The sequence below is a fragment of the Pimephales promelas genome, chromosome 11 (genome assembly GCF_988280905.1).
Source record: "Pimephales promelas chromosome 11, fPimPro1.hap1.1, whole genome shotgun sequence".
NCBI lineage: Eukaryota > Metazoa > Chordata > Actinopteri > Cypriniformes > Leuciscidae > Pimephales > Pimephales promelas.
Window position 1 is genome coordinate 24,414,413 of NC_142779.1, and position 15,442 is coordinate 24,429,854.

The 15,442-nt window shown below is 37.6% G+C and overlaps 1 protein-coding gene across 1 annotated transcript; it reads right to left on the bottom strand.

The window, feature by feature from the left end:
- Positions 1–854: 854 nt before the first annotated feature.
- Positions 855–13,932, bottom strand: pyroxd2 (pyridine nucleotide-disulphide oxidoreductase domain 2). The gene is made up of 16 exons (XM_039657149.2): positions 13,783–13,932; positions 12,916–12,935; positions 12,722–12,815; positions 12,402–12,475; positions 9,748–9,903; positions 9,476–9,629; positions 9,262–9,323; positions 8,883–8,980; positions 8,662–8,803; positions 8,404–8,538; positions 6,989–7,061; positions 5,198–5,354; positions 4,818–4,972; positions 2,618–2,724; positions 2,316–2,436; positions 855–2,153 (listed from the first exon to the last, which is right to left on the bottom strand). Exons 1-16 carry the CDS (start codon positions 13,898–13,900, stop codon positions 2,083–2,085), a joined length of 1,737 nt encoding a protein of 578 aa, XP_039513083.1. The 5' UTR covers positions 13,901–13,932; the 3' UTR covers positions 855–2,082.
- Positions 13,933–15,442: the final 1,510 nt, after the last annotated feature.

Consider the following 15,442-nt stretch of genomic DNA (forward strand, 5'->3'; position numbering starts at 1 on the left):
TGTAGAAATAGGAAGAGTTGTACTCATGCTAGAAAGTTATAACGAACATAGCCTTAAATGAATATTTGTTTTCCTAAAGTCTTGCCAATGTTCTGTGATGTACACTGAGAAATGACATGCATTAAAGGGATAGTTGACCCAAAAATATATTAAGATATTTTAGCTTTAGTCTGAGAGCTTTCTGTCCCTCCATTGAAACTGTATGCACTGTATACTGTCCTTGTCCAGAAAGGTAATAAAGACATCATCAAAGTAGTCCATGTGACATCAGTGGGTTAGTTCAAATTTTTTGAAGCATCGAAAATACATTTTGGTCCAAAAATAACAAAAAACTAAGACTTTATTCAGCATATACTTTATTTATTGTCTGTTTGATTATGTCTTTTTTACCTTTCAGGACAAGGACAGTCTACAGTACATACATTTCCAATGGAGGGACAGAAAGCTCTCTGACTAAATCTAAAATATCTTGAACTGTGTTCTGAAGATGAACACAGGTCTTACAGAACTTGGAACGACATGAGGGTGAGTCATTAATGGCATCATTTTAATTTTAAGGTGAAATAACCCTTTAAATAAATAATTTTGGATTATTTTATGTAATTACTTTATTTGAGATGAAGTACAGTCCTGCATCACTGGCTTCACAGCAAAAAATAAGAATTTAGAGGTAAACAATAAAGCCTCTTCAAAGGTTCAAAGACCTTTTGCTTTCATAGAACCTCCATTATTATCAATTATCTAAATGATATAATTGAATTTATTATAAAACAATGTCATAGCTTTTTGTCAGAAATATTCAATGTGAACCTACTCACATGTCCTATCTCAGGTCATAAAAAACACATGGCCAATGGATTCAGTTATATTTATTATAATTGACTACATGATCTCAAATTTTACAAAAAAAAAAAAAAAAATAGATGGAATAGGGCAACATTTTGGGAGTGTATTAAAACTGCAAGACAAAAAATCACACAATGTCAACAACGCTAAAAGGGTCAGTTCACCCAAAAATGAAAATTCTGTCATCATACTCACCCTCAAGGTGTTCCAAACCTGTACTGCAGTAAAAATAAGATATTTTGTAGAATGTTTGCAACCAAAGAGTTGACGGCACCCATTGACTTCAGTAGGAAAAAAAAAATACTATGGAAGTCAATGGCTGGCGTTCAACTGTCTAGTTACCAACATTCTCTAAAATATCTTCTTTAAAGGTTCTCTAAGCGATGTGGGGCCAAAAAAATTTTTTGTCACATACATCAAATGTCTCCTCACTATCGGCTAGCTGCCTGTCCCCTAAACACACTGTAAAAAAAACGTGGTCTCTGTAGACACCACAGGCTCCAAAAACGGCAACAAAAACAATCATGTCTCACCCGGACCACGAAACCTAACAAACAGTGTTCCAGCCAATCACTGGCAAGAAGTATTTAAGGGTGGGTCTGGAGGGGTTAGTGCGCGTGCACATGAAGGGGGTGTGTGTGTGAAGGAGATAGAAGCATCAGAGGGAAGTTTGAATAATGGCCGACACGACCAAAGAAACGTCGTTCTGAAGAACAAATTAAAAAGAAGAAGGAGTCGGATAAAGAACGTGCGAAGTTCCGAATTTACATCGGTAGCAAAGCTTTTGAACGATGGTGAGAACTCCGGCGGCAGAAGGGCTTCCAGTCCGACATTCAGGTTGCTCTGTTTTTGCTGGACAGGTGGGTAACGTTAAATTGTTTTTTTCTTCTAAATTGACGCTTATGTTCGCCAAACCCACACAAGGATATAATTAGCTAGAAATACACGTTCACAATTATTTCAGGAAGCACGGAAGGGAGGGGGAGGAGATGAGATGCGGAGGAGGGAGGGTCTAGCTAGCCTCCGATTTGTTTAAAAATATTCCGAACGTCAACACCCAGGATCGCTTAGAGAACCTTTAAATTCATACAGATTTGAAACAACATGAGGGTGAGTAAATGATGACAGACTTTTCATTTTTTTGGGTAAACTATCCCTTTACTATTTGTCTTCATCTCTCTTTTCATTGAAATATCCCATTGAAAAGTGATATTCCCCATCCATCGAAGGCCGAGATCACAGTCGCTTGAAATCTGCCAGAACATTGAGAGCTGAATTCCAGCCGGCTGCACCCATAACACCTCCACCTGAATGAGACAAGCTCAGATAAATGCTGGAGAACACAGGGGAGGTCATGCACGTCAAGCTCCACATTTACCTGACCTGGTTTTATGATACGTGATATCACACAGATGACATTTCTAAACCCAATACGTACTGTTTAAGCTTTTATTTATTCAGGCACATACCTGGATGGCTGCCACTGCCACATAAGTACAATCCTTTGACGGGTGAGCGGTAGTCTGCGACAGAGGGCAAAGGTCTCGCCAGGTAAAGTTGATCCAAAGACATTGAGCCATGAAATATATTCTGTTGCATAAAAATAAAAATAAAAACGCATGTAATTAATGCTATGACAAGCACATTTACAACAATTAACTGAGATTTAAAGACAATATTATATATTAGATTCTGTATGAGTGTGAAAATGACTAACAAAACAATACATTTATAAAAAGTCCATGTCAATTTAAATTAAATATGTTTATACCCCTCCAGTGAGACCAAAGACCCTCTCAAGATCAGGAGGGGTCAGGATGTCTTTGCCCACTATTGACTTTTTAAATCCAGGTGCGTAACGTTCAACCCAGTCGAATGCTGCGAAACAGGAAACAAAGAACCTATTACTACACTTCAAGGCATAGGCATGTGATATCACTGTGGTAGCACAAGCTGTGTCACTGCATTTAAAAAGTAGGTAATTCATGCCCGCCTATTAGAGTGGGAAAGTTGGGGCGGTCTTTAAAATGCAGAAAATATCACATAAGAATCTAGTCAAGATTTTCTGTTCACTTAATATTTTGATTTTTTTTTTTTTTTTTAAATGATATGGTAAAAATAATCATTTCTTAGAATCTTAGAAACAAATGCTAGCCTTGCTCTATTCTGTGAGGCGCGTTTGTAATGTCACGTAATACGTAATTACGTTCAAAAGGTCACGGGCGACGTAGAATCTAAATCGTCCGACATCGTTGTTTTACCTTTTAAATCCTTTTTTGTAAACGACGTTTGAGTTAGTTTGCACGTTCAACCTATGCGTTCAACTTGTAAACACTGACTCTGTACTTACGGCTACGTCGCCCGTGACCTTTTGAACGTAATTACGTATTACGTGACGTTACAAACGCGCCTCACAGAATAGAGCAAGGCTAGCATTTGTCCTTAGAAAAGTTACATTTTTGGAATAAGTTTTGAAATAACCGATCGTTTCGCATGATAAGACTCTTATTCATCGTCTGGTGTCGTTTAAAGACATTTGAAGCTGCATCTGACACTGTTATTAACTGTCTTTTCGAACTTGGACCATCTGGTTCCCATGTAAGTCCATTATATGGAGAAATCCTGGAAAGTTTTCATCAAAAACCTTAATTTCTTTTCGACTGAGGAAAGAAAGACATGGACATCTTGGATGACATGGGGGTGAGTAAATTATCAGCAAAAGTTTTTTTCAAAAGTGAACTAATCCTTTAATAAATACTTATCTTGCGCAAAATAAGAACGCTGACTTTCAGTACAATCTACATCTTTCACTTCGAACATACAAATGTCTTTTGCGTCTTTTAGTATGCCGAAAGAAGCACCGTTTCTGAGGAGTGCGCATATGCGTATGTGCTCTAGTACGTAAAAATGAGTCTATGATTGAATCTGGAAATGAAGCAAAATAGAAGAGAAAAAGAAGTAGTCATGTCTGTAATTTAATTTTAAATTCTTAAATGGATCGATTGAAAGAAGTTATTACTCAACCACCCAGACAGCAACATAGTGTCGGTCCACATCCGGCCCACATGTGGTACACATGAAATCCTGCACACATACCAGATGTACAGTAGGCCGGATCTGGGCCAACACTGTGTTGCTGTCTGGGTTAGAGTATTGCGACAATACGGTTTCGAAAAACAGTCATGACAAGCTAGTTGATTTCTTTAACAAATAACGATGCATCGTACTATAGAAGTTAAGCAGCATGTAAAGTCGCTGTACGGAAAACTCTGTATGACAGACTACTAGTTTAAAATTTACAGGTGTGAATTCAGTTATATAATGCAGTTATTATCACTCTTGTATATAGCTGTGTGAAAATAACCATATTAAGGACTTAAATACAGGATTGACAACTGTATTCTGCAGCTGTGTGAATGTGGACTTAATAACATAATTAGTAATTTTTTTAAGGTGCAGCGCAATATTGTTAGCCAGGCTCCGCCCACCTACGTAACGTACTGCCGCTCAATTTTCATTTTCCTTCAGCACTACGTCTGAACTTGTGGTGTATTCTTTGGTTTTCTCCAGTCAATTTTTACAGGTCCAATCAGCGAACAGAGGGTGTGGCTGAGAACGATGACGTTGATGTTGTGCGCTCATAGTGTGCGCTAGTTTGAGTCGCCATACGTCACGGCCAAACGTTAGCGATTGGTTATGGCAGATCAGAGTGGCTCTGGGCAGATCCAGCAGTTTTAGACTTCAACAGAGTATCCGACTATAAAGAAGTTAACGCTTGTGAATGGAGCGAGGCCAGACTCTCTGTACAAATGAAATGTACGAAAGTCTGGTGGGACCAGGCTACAATAATGTACTACATTACTGTAAAGGTAACTTTCTCCAACACTATGTAAGACATTCAAGACCTTTTACATACACAATCCGTATCATGCCTGTGCCAGCAAACGGCAAACAAGAATGCAAATAAGTACTTGTTTCAGCAAATCTCTCCCTGTCCTCTTCGGTCCAAGAGCGGCGACCCTCCATCAAATATGGCGTAAACTGGATGAAGAGAGATGCCACATGACAGCCGGGGGGCGCTAGAGTCGGATCTAGCACTGAGGGAATGGTCATTTCTATCATAGGCCTAAACAAAAACACCAGAAGACGATCAGGATATAATGTAAATTGCTCTGGTTTAGTGAAATTAATGGAAAACCATCACTATAAACCCCGAACCCAGAGCAACAGATTTGCTGTCTGTGAAACCCTGGTCATGACTTGCAAATTCACATATCCTGAAGCCTTCATGTGTGTGTAATGTGCAAATATTAGTTTTTCCATTATACGCAGCACTGCAGGTTTTTCTGACCTGGAGGATGGGCGTCCCTGCTGGCCCTCCATGTAGGCCTCCTCCAGAACCTGCACACTCTCACAGTTCAGATGGATTGAACACTGATGATGTGGACCTGGTTTGCCATCCGCACTATTCGGAGCAGCCAAGAAATTAGGCAGCTTGTCCAAAGCCACTGTGCAATTGCAAAAACAAAGGTCAGATAATCCCAATCAACAATATCTTGTAAGGAATCGACAGCTTTTGCAAGGCAGCGCTGTTTATATTCCTAAAATATTCTGCTTAGAAATGTGTTCTACATTTCAAACTGCAACTTATTTAGACCCAAATGCTTAACATACAAGTATGTAAGGCAGACAGATTACACAGCTTCGTTACTTGAGTAAAAGTACAGATGCCCCTGTTGTTGCTTTATTTAACATTTAAGAAAATTTCAAGTCAAGTCAAATATATTTATATAGGGCTTTTCACAATACAGATTGTATCTGTGAAAGCTGCTTCACAGTCTCAATCAAGACAACATCACAGTGTTTGTTTATTCATGAAAAAAGACAATCATGTTTGGTAGAGCTGATCAATGGCATGATGGGTCATTTAATTTGAATATCCGGTCATTTAATTTTGAATAATATTAATTTGAATATGAATATTTAATTTGAATATATAATTTCAGAAATTTCAGTGGGGCCACGGGTCGGCACATTCCCGGGATGGACCTGCTTTTTTCATCCATTGTTTCGCCCATGGTTTCATCTCTTATCTAAATCTGACAATGGAGTTGACTTTGGCGAGAAAGCTGAAAGTGATTGCTGATAGGCTGTCCCAATCAGTGGCACCTGCACAATCCAATCACTTTTCAGAGGGAAATAACAAATAAAAAGTTTTTTTTTTTAGTTTTTTTTAGAAGAAGTAACGGGTACTCAGGGTTATGGATAGAAATGTACTGGAGTAAAGAGTACAATATTTCCCTCTCCAGACTGATCTCATGAAGTAGCGTGTGTATGACACGCCAATTCGTATTTCCATTTTTGGCGTGCTATCAACATGCATAATCGCTTTTCAGCGTGTTTATGAACGCTGTTGACTTAACGTTATTACTGTATATATAAATCTATGACTTACCTCAACCCCGTCCCTAAACCTAACCGTCACTGGGGTTAATGGCATTTATGACTGTTCCCTTACCATCCTAGGAAAAGATCGCTCCCCAGATGTAGATCTACATTTTGCTTCGTTTCGCGCGGACATTTGACGGCGTGTACAGACACGCGGAATCACTCGGATGTTAATGGCGTAGACATACACGCGGATAGCTCAAAATGCGTAGAGATAACACGCCACTTGACTCGAAAGTGGCCTGTATGTTTACGCAAAAGTCATGATGTCATGTTGCCCTCTCAAATGTACTTGAGTAAAGTCATGAGTACTACCCAAAAATGATACTCGAGTAAAGTACAGATCCCTCAAAATTGTTCTTAAGTACTGTACTCAAGTAAATGTACTTCGTTACTGTCCGGCTCTGCTTATTTAATTAATAATTATTTAAATTAAATTAGTGACTGAATAATCACCATTAAAAATTAAACAACAATGAATTCCAGCTGGTTTTCGTTCATGCTTCTATTGGATAATGAAGTATCTTTGGTCTTGTCTTGCTTGCTTGCTAAGTCAAGATAACGACAAAGCTTTCTGGAGTATTTACACAGAACCAACACTCTTCTTTTGCTGCCTTGCAAACAGGGTTTTTTTAAATGAGAAAATGCACATTTAGTTCAGTGAAATGAGGCGTTAAATTATCTGTAATCATACCGTTTATCTTGGTAACAGGAGAGGTGTAGTCGATCTGATCTACGGCTCTGATGAATGCCTCTGGCAGGGCACCCTTTACCAGGACAACCACAGACATCAATTATTCAGAATTTTCATTAAGATTTAAGTAAAACAGTTGTTACATTATAATTAATATTATTTTTACATTGGATTAATAAAAACTAGATTCAATGGGATTCTTTTGCCTATTTTTGCCTATAGACACTCAAAGGATTAGAAGGAACACCATACTAATACTGTGTTTGACCCCCCCTTTCACCTCCAGAACTGCCTTAATTCTACATGGCATTGATTCAACAAGGTGCTGAAAGCATTCTTTAGATATGTTGGCCCATATTGATAGGATAGCATCTTGACTTGCAGTTGATGGAGATTTGTGGGATGCACATCCAAGGCACGTAGCTCCCGTTCCACCACATCCCAAAGATGCTCTATTGGGTTGAGATCTGGTGACTGTGGGGGCCATTTTAGTACAGTGAACTCATTGTAATGTTCGGGCTTTGTGATATGGTGCATTATCCTGCTGGAAGTAGCCATCAGGGGATGGGTACATGGTGGCCATAAAGGGATGGACATGGTCAGAAACAATGCTCAGGTAGGCCGTGGCATTTAAACGATGCTCAATTGGCACTAAGGGGCCTAAAGTGTGCCAAGAAAAAAATCCCCACACCATTACACCACCACCACCAGCCTGCACAGTGGTAACAAGGCATGATGGATCCATGTTCTCATTCTGTTTACACCAAATTCTGACTCTACCATCTGAATGTCTCAACAGAAATCGAGACTCATCAGACCACGCATAACCCTAAAAATGGTTGTGCGTGAAAATCCCAGTAACTTTTGTGAAATACTCAGACCGGCCCGTCTGGCACAAACAACCATGCCATGCTCAAAATTGCTTAAATCACCTTTCTTTCCCATTCTGACATTCAATTTGGAGTTAAGGAGATTGTCTTGACCAGGACCGCACCCCTAAATGCATTGAAGCAACTGCCATGTGATTGGTTGATTAGATAACTGCATAAATAAGAAATTGAATAGGTGTTCCTAATAATACTTTAGGTTAGTGTATATATATATATATATATATATATATTCTTTTTTTTTCTTTCTCTTTTTGTTTTTTCTATTGTAAACCGAACTAACACTTGCATGTGGACACAGTGTTGTCAGTTAAAGAATAAGGTCACTCCTTGAGTAAACAGATAAAGTGACTCACACAAGGCAACAACAGAAGATTACAGAATGGGATGACAGTAACTGTGGAAGGAATGACCTAGAAATTTCTATAGTTATGAGGTCATGACCATATCTAAATGCACAGATGTAAAAACCAATGTTCTTCATTACTTTTACTGGCATGATCTCGGGACATACCATCAGGGCTGTACCTGTGGGGTGAGCTTTTTGAAGGTGACGTAGGGAGTGGCGTTGGATAGAACCACTTTACTCCGGACTTCAGTTCCATCTGTCAGCACAACACCCTTGGCAGAACCGCCCTGACCGATAAGGACTCGTTCAACATCCTACAGGCCCCAAGAAAAGTGACAGATTAATATCCGTGGGACAACCGGTTCCTTTGAATCAATATGGCTTGTCCGGAAACAATAGCTCAAGGAAATGGTTACACATTCTACCTGAATACTTACTCTGTCTGTAAAAATATCTGCTCCGAGAGATCGGGCGGAGCTGGCGATTGATCGAGACACCCCACCCATTCCTCCCTCCACGTAACCCCAGGCACCTTTCTCCTTCTCCAGCTCACCCATCACATGGTGTAGCAGGACATATCTACAAGATTAAGCACAACGTCAATTACAGGATATTCTGAGTCAGTTCAAACACATAAATGTCAAACTATCCTCCTCACCCACTTCCAGGATTATTTGGGCTTGTGTTTGCACCAATCACAGAGTCAGTGGCTAATGTGGCTATCAACGGCTCTGATTCAAACCAGCGATTGAGGACCTACACACACAAAAACTGAAATTTCAACAAAAAAAAAGCTGTTTTCATTTCAGGAAACATCCTTGAATTGTAACTAATTTATCAGACAATGCTCAAAATAAATGATGCATATTTTGATCTGTATTTTTTGTATGTATTTTCAAGTTTGGGAAAATGCATACTTACTTAGTATATATGTATATATATATATATATATACACACACACAGACACACACATATTTTAACCTGAGAACAATCTCAACAATCTGAAGACAAGGACAACAGACCTGACATAACCCACCTTCATAACTGGAGCTGTAACAAGTTCATAGAAATCTGGTATATTCTTTCCCAACTTCAACCCTTTAAACACAGAAGCACATGCATTCTACTTTATTGCTTCAGTTTTATAAGCCCTAGTTTTACAAGACTTTCTGACTTATTTCAGCAGTAGAAGCAGAAAAAAGGGGAAAATCTGGTTTATTGTCTGTTATATAAGCACGAAGCATCATTACCAGACTTCACCAAAGGTTTCAAGCTCCTCAGGGCAGATATTTTCTTTTTCAAAGAGCCCTGAGTCAGTCCTGGAATGTCAACGGGTGGAGAATCTAAAAGAGGGTGGATGGCACAGGCCAGTGTTTCCAAATAGGTTAAAAACTCAGGATACACCTTTAGTGATAGGAAAGAGAGAAAAAATACATATAAAATCCATATTGAGTTTTTGCTTTTTACTATGACACGCAAGTGTAGACTAAAATCTAAGTCCTCTTGACAATGACATAAAAACCTTGGCATCTTTCTCTGAGAATTTGCCAATCTCTTTCTGGGTCATTGCCATGTCAGCTCCAAGCAGTAAAGACCGTGGAGGCCGGCCTCCTACACCCTCCTCCAGCATGGGTGTAAATGAATAGGGGTCCCTCATGTACACCTTCAGGCCGTGTTTCTGCACAGAAAGACACACTGCTGTCATCTTAGATTAAAAGAAAAAAGCAATTATTCGAAAAATAAGTGTGCTATTATTAAAGTCCCTCTTTAGTGGAACGGGAAGGTTTAAAGGGGTAGTTCACTTTGAAATTAATTTTTGATATGTTTTAGCTTACCTCAAGGGCATCCAAGATGTGGGTGTCTTTGTTTCCACAGTATTTTCAATTTTGACATTTTTCAGTCAAACCGTTGTTGTCTATCAGTCATACACTGGAGCCTAAGGGGGTCCACCAAAAAGCATGCACAGAGAAGTCCAAATTAAACATGATTTAATGACTCAGCGCCTCGAAACGAGCGGTTTGTGTGAGAAAACTAACAGTATTTATATCGTTTTTACCTCGTGTAATCATAGCCATGACAAAATGATCTGACGGCACGGGCGCTTCGGTGTGCGCATGCGCCGAAAGTGATCGCTTGCGTGCCTACGTCACTCTTTGTTTATAAAGAGATTTCGGAAGTTTTACCTTTCACTAAACATATTTAGATGTACGGGAAACCGCAATGGAAGACAATTTCGGTATATCTAAATATGTTTAGTAAAAGGTAAAACTTCCGAAATCTCTGTGTAAATATTGAGTGACGTCACACGCAAGCGATCACTTCCGGCGTAACATTGAACTGATTCAGTTCAGTTCAGTTGGACATTGCACAACTGATTCAGATCACTTGGACGTCACTGTGATTACAAGAGGTAAAAACGATATAAATACTGTTCGTTTTCTCACACAAACCGCTTGTTTCGTGTCTTAGGCCATCAATGTGTACTTACATTTACGAATCATTAAATCATGTTTAATTTTGACTTCTCTGTGCATGCTTTTTGGTGGACCCCCTTAGGCTCCAGTGTATGACTGATAGACAACAACGGTTTGACTGAAAAATGTCAAAATTGAAGATACTGTGGAAACAAAGACACCCACATCTTGGATGCCCTTGAGGTAAGCTAAAACATATCAAAAATTAATTTCAAAGTGAACTATCCCTTTAAGGGAAGACAGTGTAATTATGTATGTAATTACAGAAATTGTTTACAGCTGTAATGGCATGCAGGTGTTTTTTTTTTTTTTTTAATGTAAGTACAATGTAAAATATGTACACAATAAGTGCAATGTATCAAATTATTAATTTAAATGTTAGTCCATATTTAAAGACACCTCATATAAAGTGGGACATTCGTTTCTTCGCCTTGTGAAAAAGAAGTGTGCATATTAAATTGAATTTTGCACTTGTAGTCTGCTTTAAATCTTCAAAGTATGTTTTAAAAAAAATAATGAAATAAAAGGTCACAATTTTAGGTTACAATTTAAGGTGTCTTTGTTACACTTGTAATTATATATTTAAGTACGGAGTAATATTAAGTAACTATACGTACTTACCATAGGGTTATGATTAGGGTTTGGTGTGGTTTAGGTTTAGTTTTGTAATTATGCATACTTAGCAGTTATTACTATAGTAATTGCATGTAGCATGTAACAATGACACTGTAAAATAAAGTGTTACCCAATTTTTGGACCGTTTCTTAACTCACTTAAGTATTATTTTTAAAGTACATTTTAAATCATTGTTTATCATTCTTTAAGTACGCTTATTTGACATATTGGCAAACATACTAAACTAAATTTGAACAGTAGTATGTTATTTGATGTTACATTTAAAGATAATACATTTTAAATGTATTAAATTGCAACTTCATCATTACAAATGTATTTAATTACAAGTTTCAATAGAAATAGCATTAAAGTATATTTTAGTTTACCATAAATGCTTGTCGATTTATTCAACAATACAATAAAATCATATGTCAAAGAAACCAGGAGAAATTATGAAATTATCCGCATACATCCGAAGTTGTGATAGTCTTTACTTCCCTATTGTGACGTATATCCGAGTGAAGCTGCTTTTCGAACAAGAAAAAATGTAAGATGGGACTTGATTTTGTCCTTTGGGAATTGAATGGATGGTTGTGGTTTGCTATTGCTGTGATGTCATGTGAGTGACATGCTGCCACGCACATATGCCAGAAACACATCATCACAGAAGAGAAGTCACTGCAAGGGTAGCGGAAGTTATTTCATTAAAGATTTCCAGAACACATTAATTAAAAAATAACAATAATAATAATTATGTTCACAGATAAACCATTTATAGTAAATACTGCAATATTCCATAAAGAAACCAGAATTGTCAATTTGGATTTCTTGGAGACTTTAAGTCCTACTTCAGTAAACTTGCAAACTTGAGTTCATCTAATTGCAATCTTTACAATTAAAACATTACATTAAGTTCACATTTAAGTTTAATATTTTAAAGCAGGCTATATTATTTTTGTAATCTGTAGGCTATTCCATTTAAAAGTGTGCTAAAGTGTACTTCTTTTTTACAAGGTTTGTCAGGTCTGTGTAAAGCGCAACACTAGAGATGATCAAAAAAGGAAGAAGAGAATGGGGCATGTAACACCTTGAGCTCCAGGTCCTGGTAGATGTGTGGACGCAGCAAACTGAGCAGATACGAGGCCCTGGAAAAGTGGAACCCTGAACATAAAAATAAACAGCTCATACAGTCACGCAAACTACAGTGATCCAAAACAGACACTCTTTAATATTTCTTTAGGGTCAATCATCAACTTAAACCTAAAATGTTTAGACTACATACTGTATGAGTTCTGAGTTTGTAATTACTGATGAAAACAAAAGTGTTTTGAGAACCAGAACTTTGGCCACCAGTATGTAGACCTAAGGGATTCAGGCAACCTTGGTCTGTGTGGAACAAACTCACACCTGGAACAATCTCTTCAGATACGGCAGCTCCTCCAAGGACACCTCTGCGCTCCAGGACTGCTGTTTTCAACCCTCCCTTCTGCAGATATGCTGACTGGGCAAATTAAAACAGAACGTTTCTTGAGATTAAACTGTTGTGCAATCATTGGTCAGCAACATATTGAGAACATATCTCGTGTAGCTATACTACTTACAGCGATAAGGCCATTGTGACCTGAAAGGAAAAAAAAGGGTTTTAGGCTGTTCAAAAGATTCTACAATCCTTCACTATATGTTTTGAATGCTTGAAAGTTTTGCATTTGAGACAATAGAGATTCCGTAGCTATAGTGTTACAATGAATGTAGCATTATTTTCTCCTGAAACATGATGATTGTGAAACAGAGTGTGAGTGTGGTTCAAGTATGCAAGTATGGGTTTTTAGAACAAAACATTTTTAGAAATGATTGAAAAAAAGTAGAACACTTCATGTTTAACAGTAGTAGCCTACACAAACTTGTTTTCCTGCAGGAGGAGCATGGGGGCTCAGCAAGGCGAAATCCATATTAAAGCACATTAAAATCTTTGGACGTTTTTTTTGTCTCACTGGGGACGTTTGTAAACAGAAACCCTTAATCGTTTAAAAATGTCGATCCCAAAGATTAGCATATGGCATACACATTTAAATTCCCTCAAGTTTCTGTGAAATTATTTTAACAAAAACAATCCTCACAACAACTCAAACACGACGGTGATTGGCCCATTCTGAGGAGCGATGAGAAAAGTAAAAGGTCCCATGTGACTATGGGTTACTTCCATTACAGACAGAATCATCAAAATAGTCAATAAATAGTAAATTTATGTTAATTTAGCCAAAGACATTGGAATATCTAAAATAAAACAAATACACAATGAGGAGCACATAAAATAATAATTATTTCACATGTGACCAATCGGAAAAACGCGCATAAGCCCCGCCCACTTAAGCACTCAATTTCGTGCACAATGCCATGCTAGATTTTTATTGTTTTTGGTTTATTTTTTTGTTTGTTTTTTTAGGCCGTGCATGAATGTCATAGCCTACCTCCGCCGATAACAATCGCATCATATTGAGGTTTGAGGGCAGTGCAGCTGTGGTTACCGCGCCGTGTCACTGAAAGAACCCCTCTCTGCGCGCGGCATGCCCCGAGAGCCGCAGCCATGACGACTCCTGACAGCCCTCAAACCCGAACCCGAAGAACTCCTCAAGTGCAAGGTTTTGTTTTGCTTCTCCGAGAACATCCCGCCCCCCACATGTAAAACATTCTCAAGAACAATCAGAGGCTAAAGATCAGTGGCCCGCTCTATGGGGATCTGTACAAGAGCAGGGTAAAAATGTAAAAATAATCAATTATAAAAATAAATGACATTAAATTAAATAGGCTAGTATTAAATTGTTTAATAACAAATAATAATAATAATAATAATTAAATAACGGTTATGATATAACAGTAATAATTAAATAATGTTGGCCTAATAAATATTAGGCTATTTTCCAAATTGTAGCCAATGATATTTAATATTTGAATAATACATTTTTTATTATAATGTTATATATCTCTATTTTTTACATTTTAGCATGTAAAAAAACAAGGATGGTCACATTTGGCTATTTGGAAATAAACAAATATCATGTTTTTGGACATAATACCATGCACCATGTTTTTTTGAACCAGAGCTGCAATCACATTCAAGTTTGGTGCATGGTGACTTTACTTTACTGTAAAAAAAAAAAAAAAAAAAAAAAAAAAAGTTGCTGCTTTAAATATTTAAGTACAGTCAACTTGGATGTTTAAGTCATTTCCACTTAAATTACATAAAACTGGCTTAAAAATTAGTTGAATCTAGTATAAATTGCTTAACTTATTTTGATGAGTTAAAGCAATGTTGTCACAACTCATTGTTCATATAACTTCTAACAGTCCACAATACTTTTTTCCAAGCAAAATCAGATTTTTTTTTTTCTACATGCAGTCCTTGAATTGATTCTGCTGTAAAGCATTTCTTTTGCTGGCACTTTTATTGTTTCACTCAAATTATTCAAAGGTCTAAAAATGTGCAGAATATTTTTAATTTAATAAATGGATAGACTACAAAAGTGAAGCGAAAAGTCAGTTGCATTCATTGTAAAATCGCCAATCTCTCAACGTGGTAAATCGTTATTCATTGTTAACTGCATGCGTGTCTGGATAACTATTCACACACTGAACATCTAACTTGTTGATAGTGTTAGTTCAAGGTCCAATAGAAATGTTGATGGCCAAAGGGTGAGGTCTTTACATTAACCTTAGATTGCATTAACCATGTTTTATAATCTACTAATGGCTGCCTCAATATGAACATAAAGTGAGAGAGTGTTTGCTCATTCATTGAAGCACATAATAATTAGTTATTTGAAAGAGCTTTGTCCTTTAATACCCTGGTACTCCAGGCACAAGGGAAAATCACAAGACGGAGCCAAATGATCTCAGATCAGAGCCACAGAAGCTCCATTGTCTTGATCTGCTGCTTCTTAAACCAAATATGAGAGCAGTGTGACAACTGATTATAAGATAAACAGATATATCACCTAGGCCTGCTTTCTCAGAGCTTGCTGTCTGACCAACCCATGTGATGATCAACAATAATAAAACTTTGCAAACAAAATTAGAAGCGCATGGTTATATATTAGAAGTCTTGTGTTCTTTGACTCATCTCATTTAAGA

Bases quoted from the DNA above. Each gene is read 5' to 3' on its own strand.
- pyroxd2 (XM_039657149.2), bottom strand. From the start codon at position 13,900: ATGGCTGCGGCTCTCGGGGCATGCCGCGCGCAGAGAGGGGTTCTTTCA. The intron at 9,904-12,401 runs GTGTTACATGCC...CTTTCTGTGCAG, and splicing joins ACCAGGACCTGGAGCTCAAG to AAACACGGCCTGAAGGTGTA. The intron at 2,154-2,315 runs GTATGTGCCTGA...TGTCTCATTCAG, and splicing joins TGGCAGTGGCAGCCATCCAG to GTGGAGGTGTTATGGGTGCA.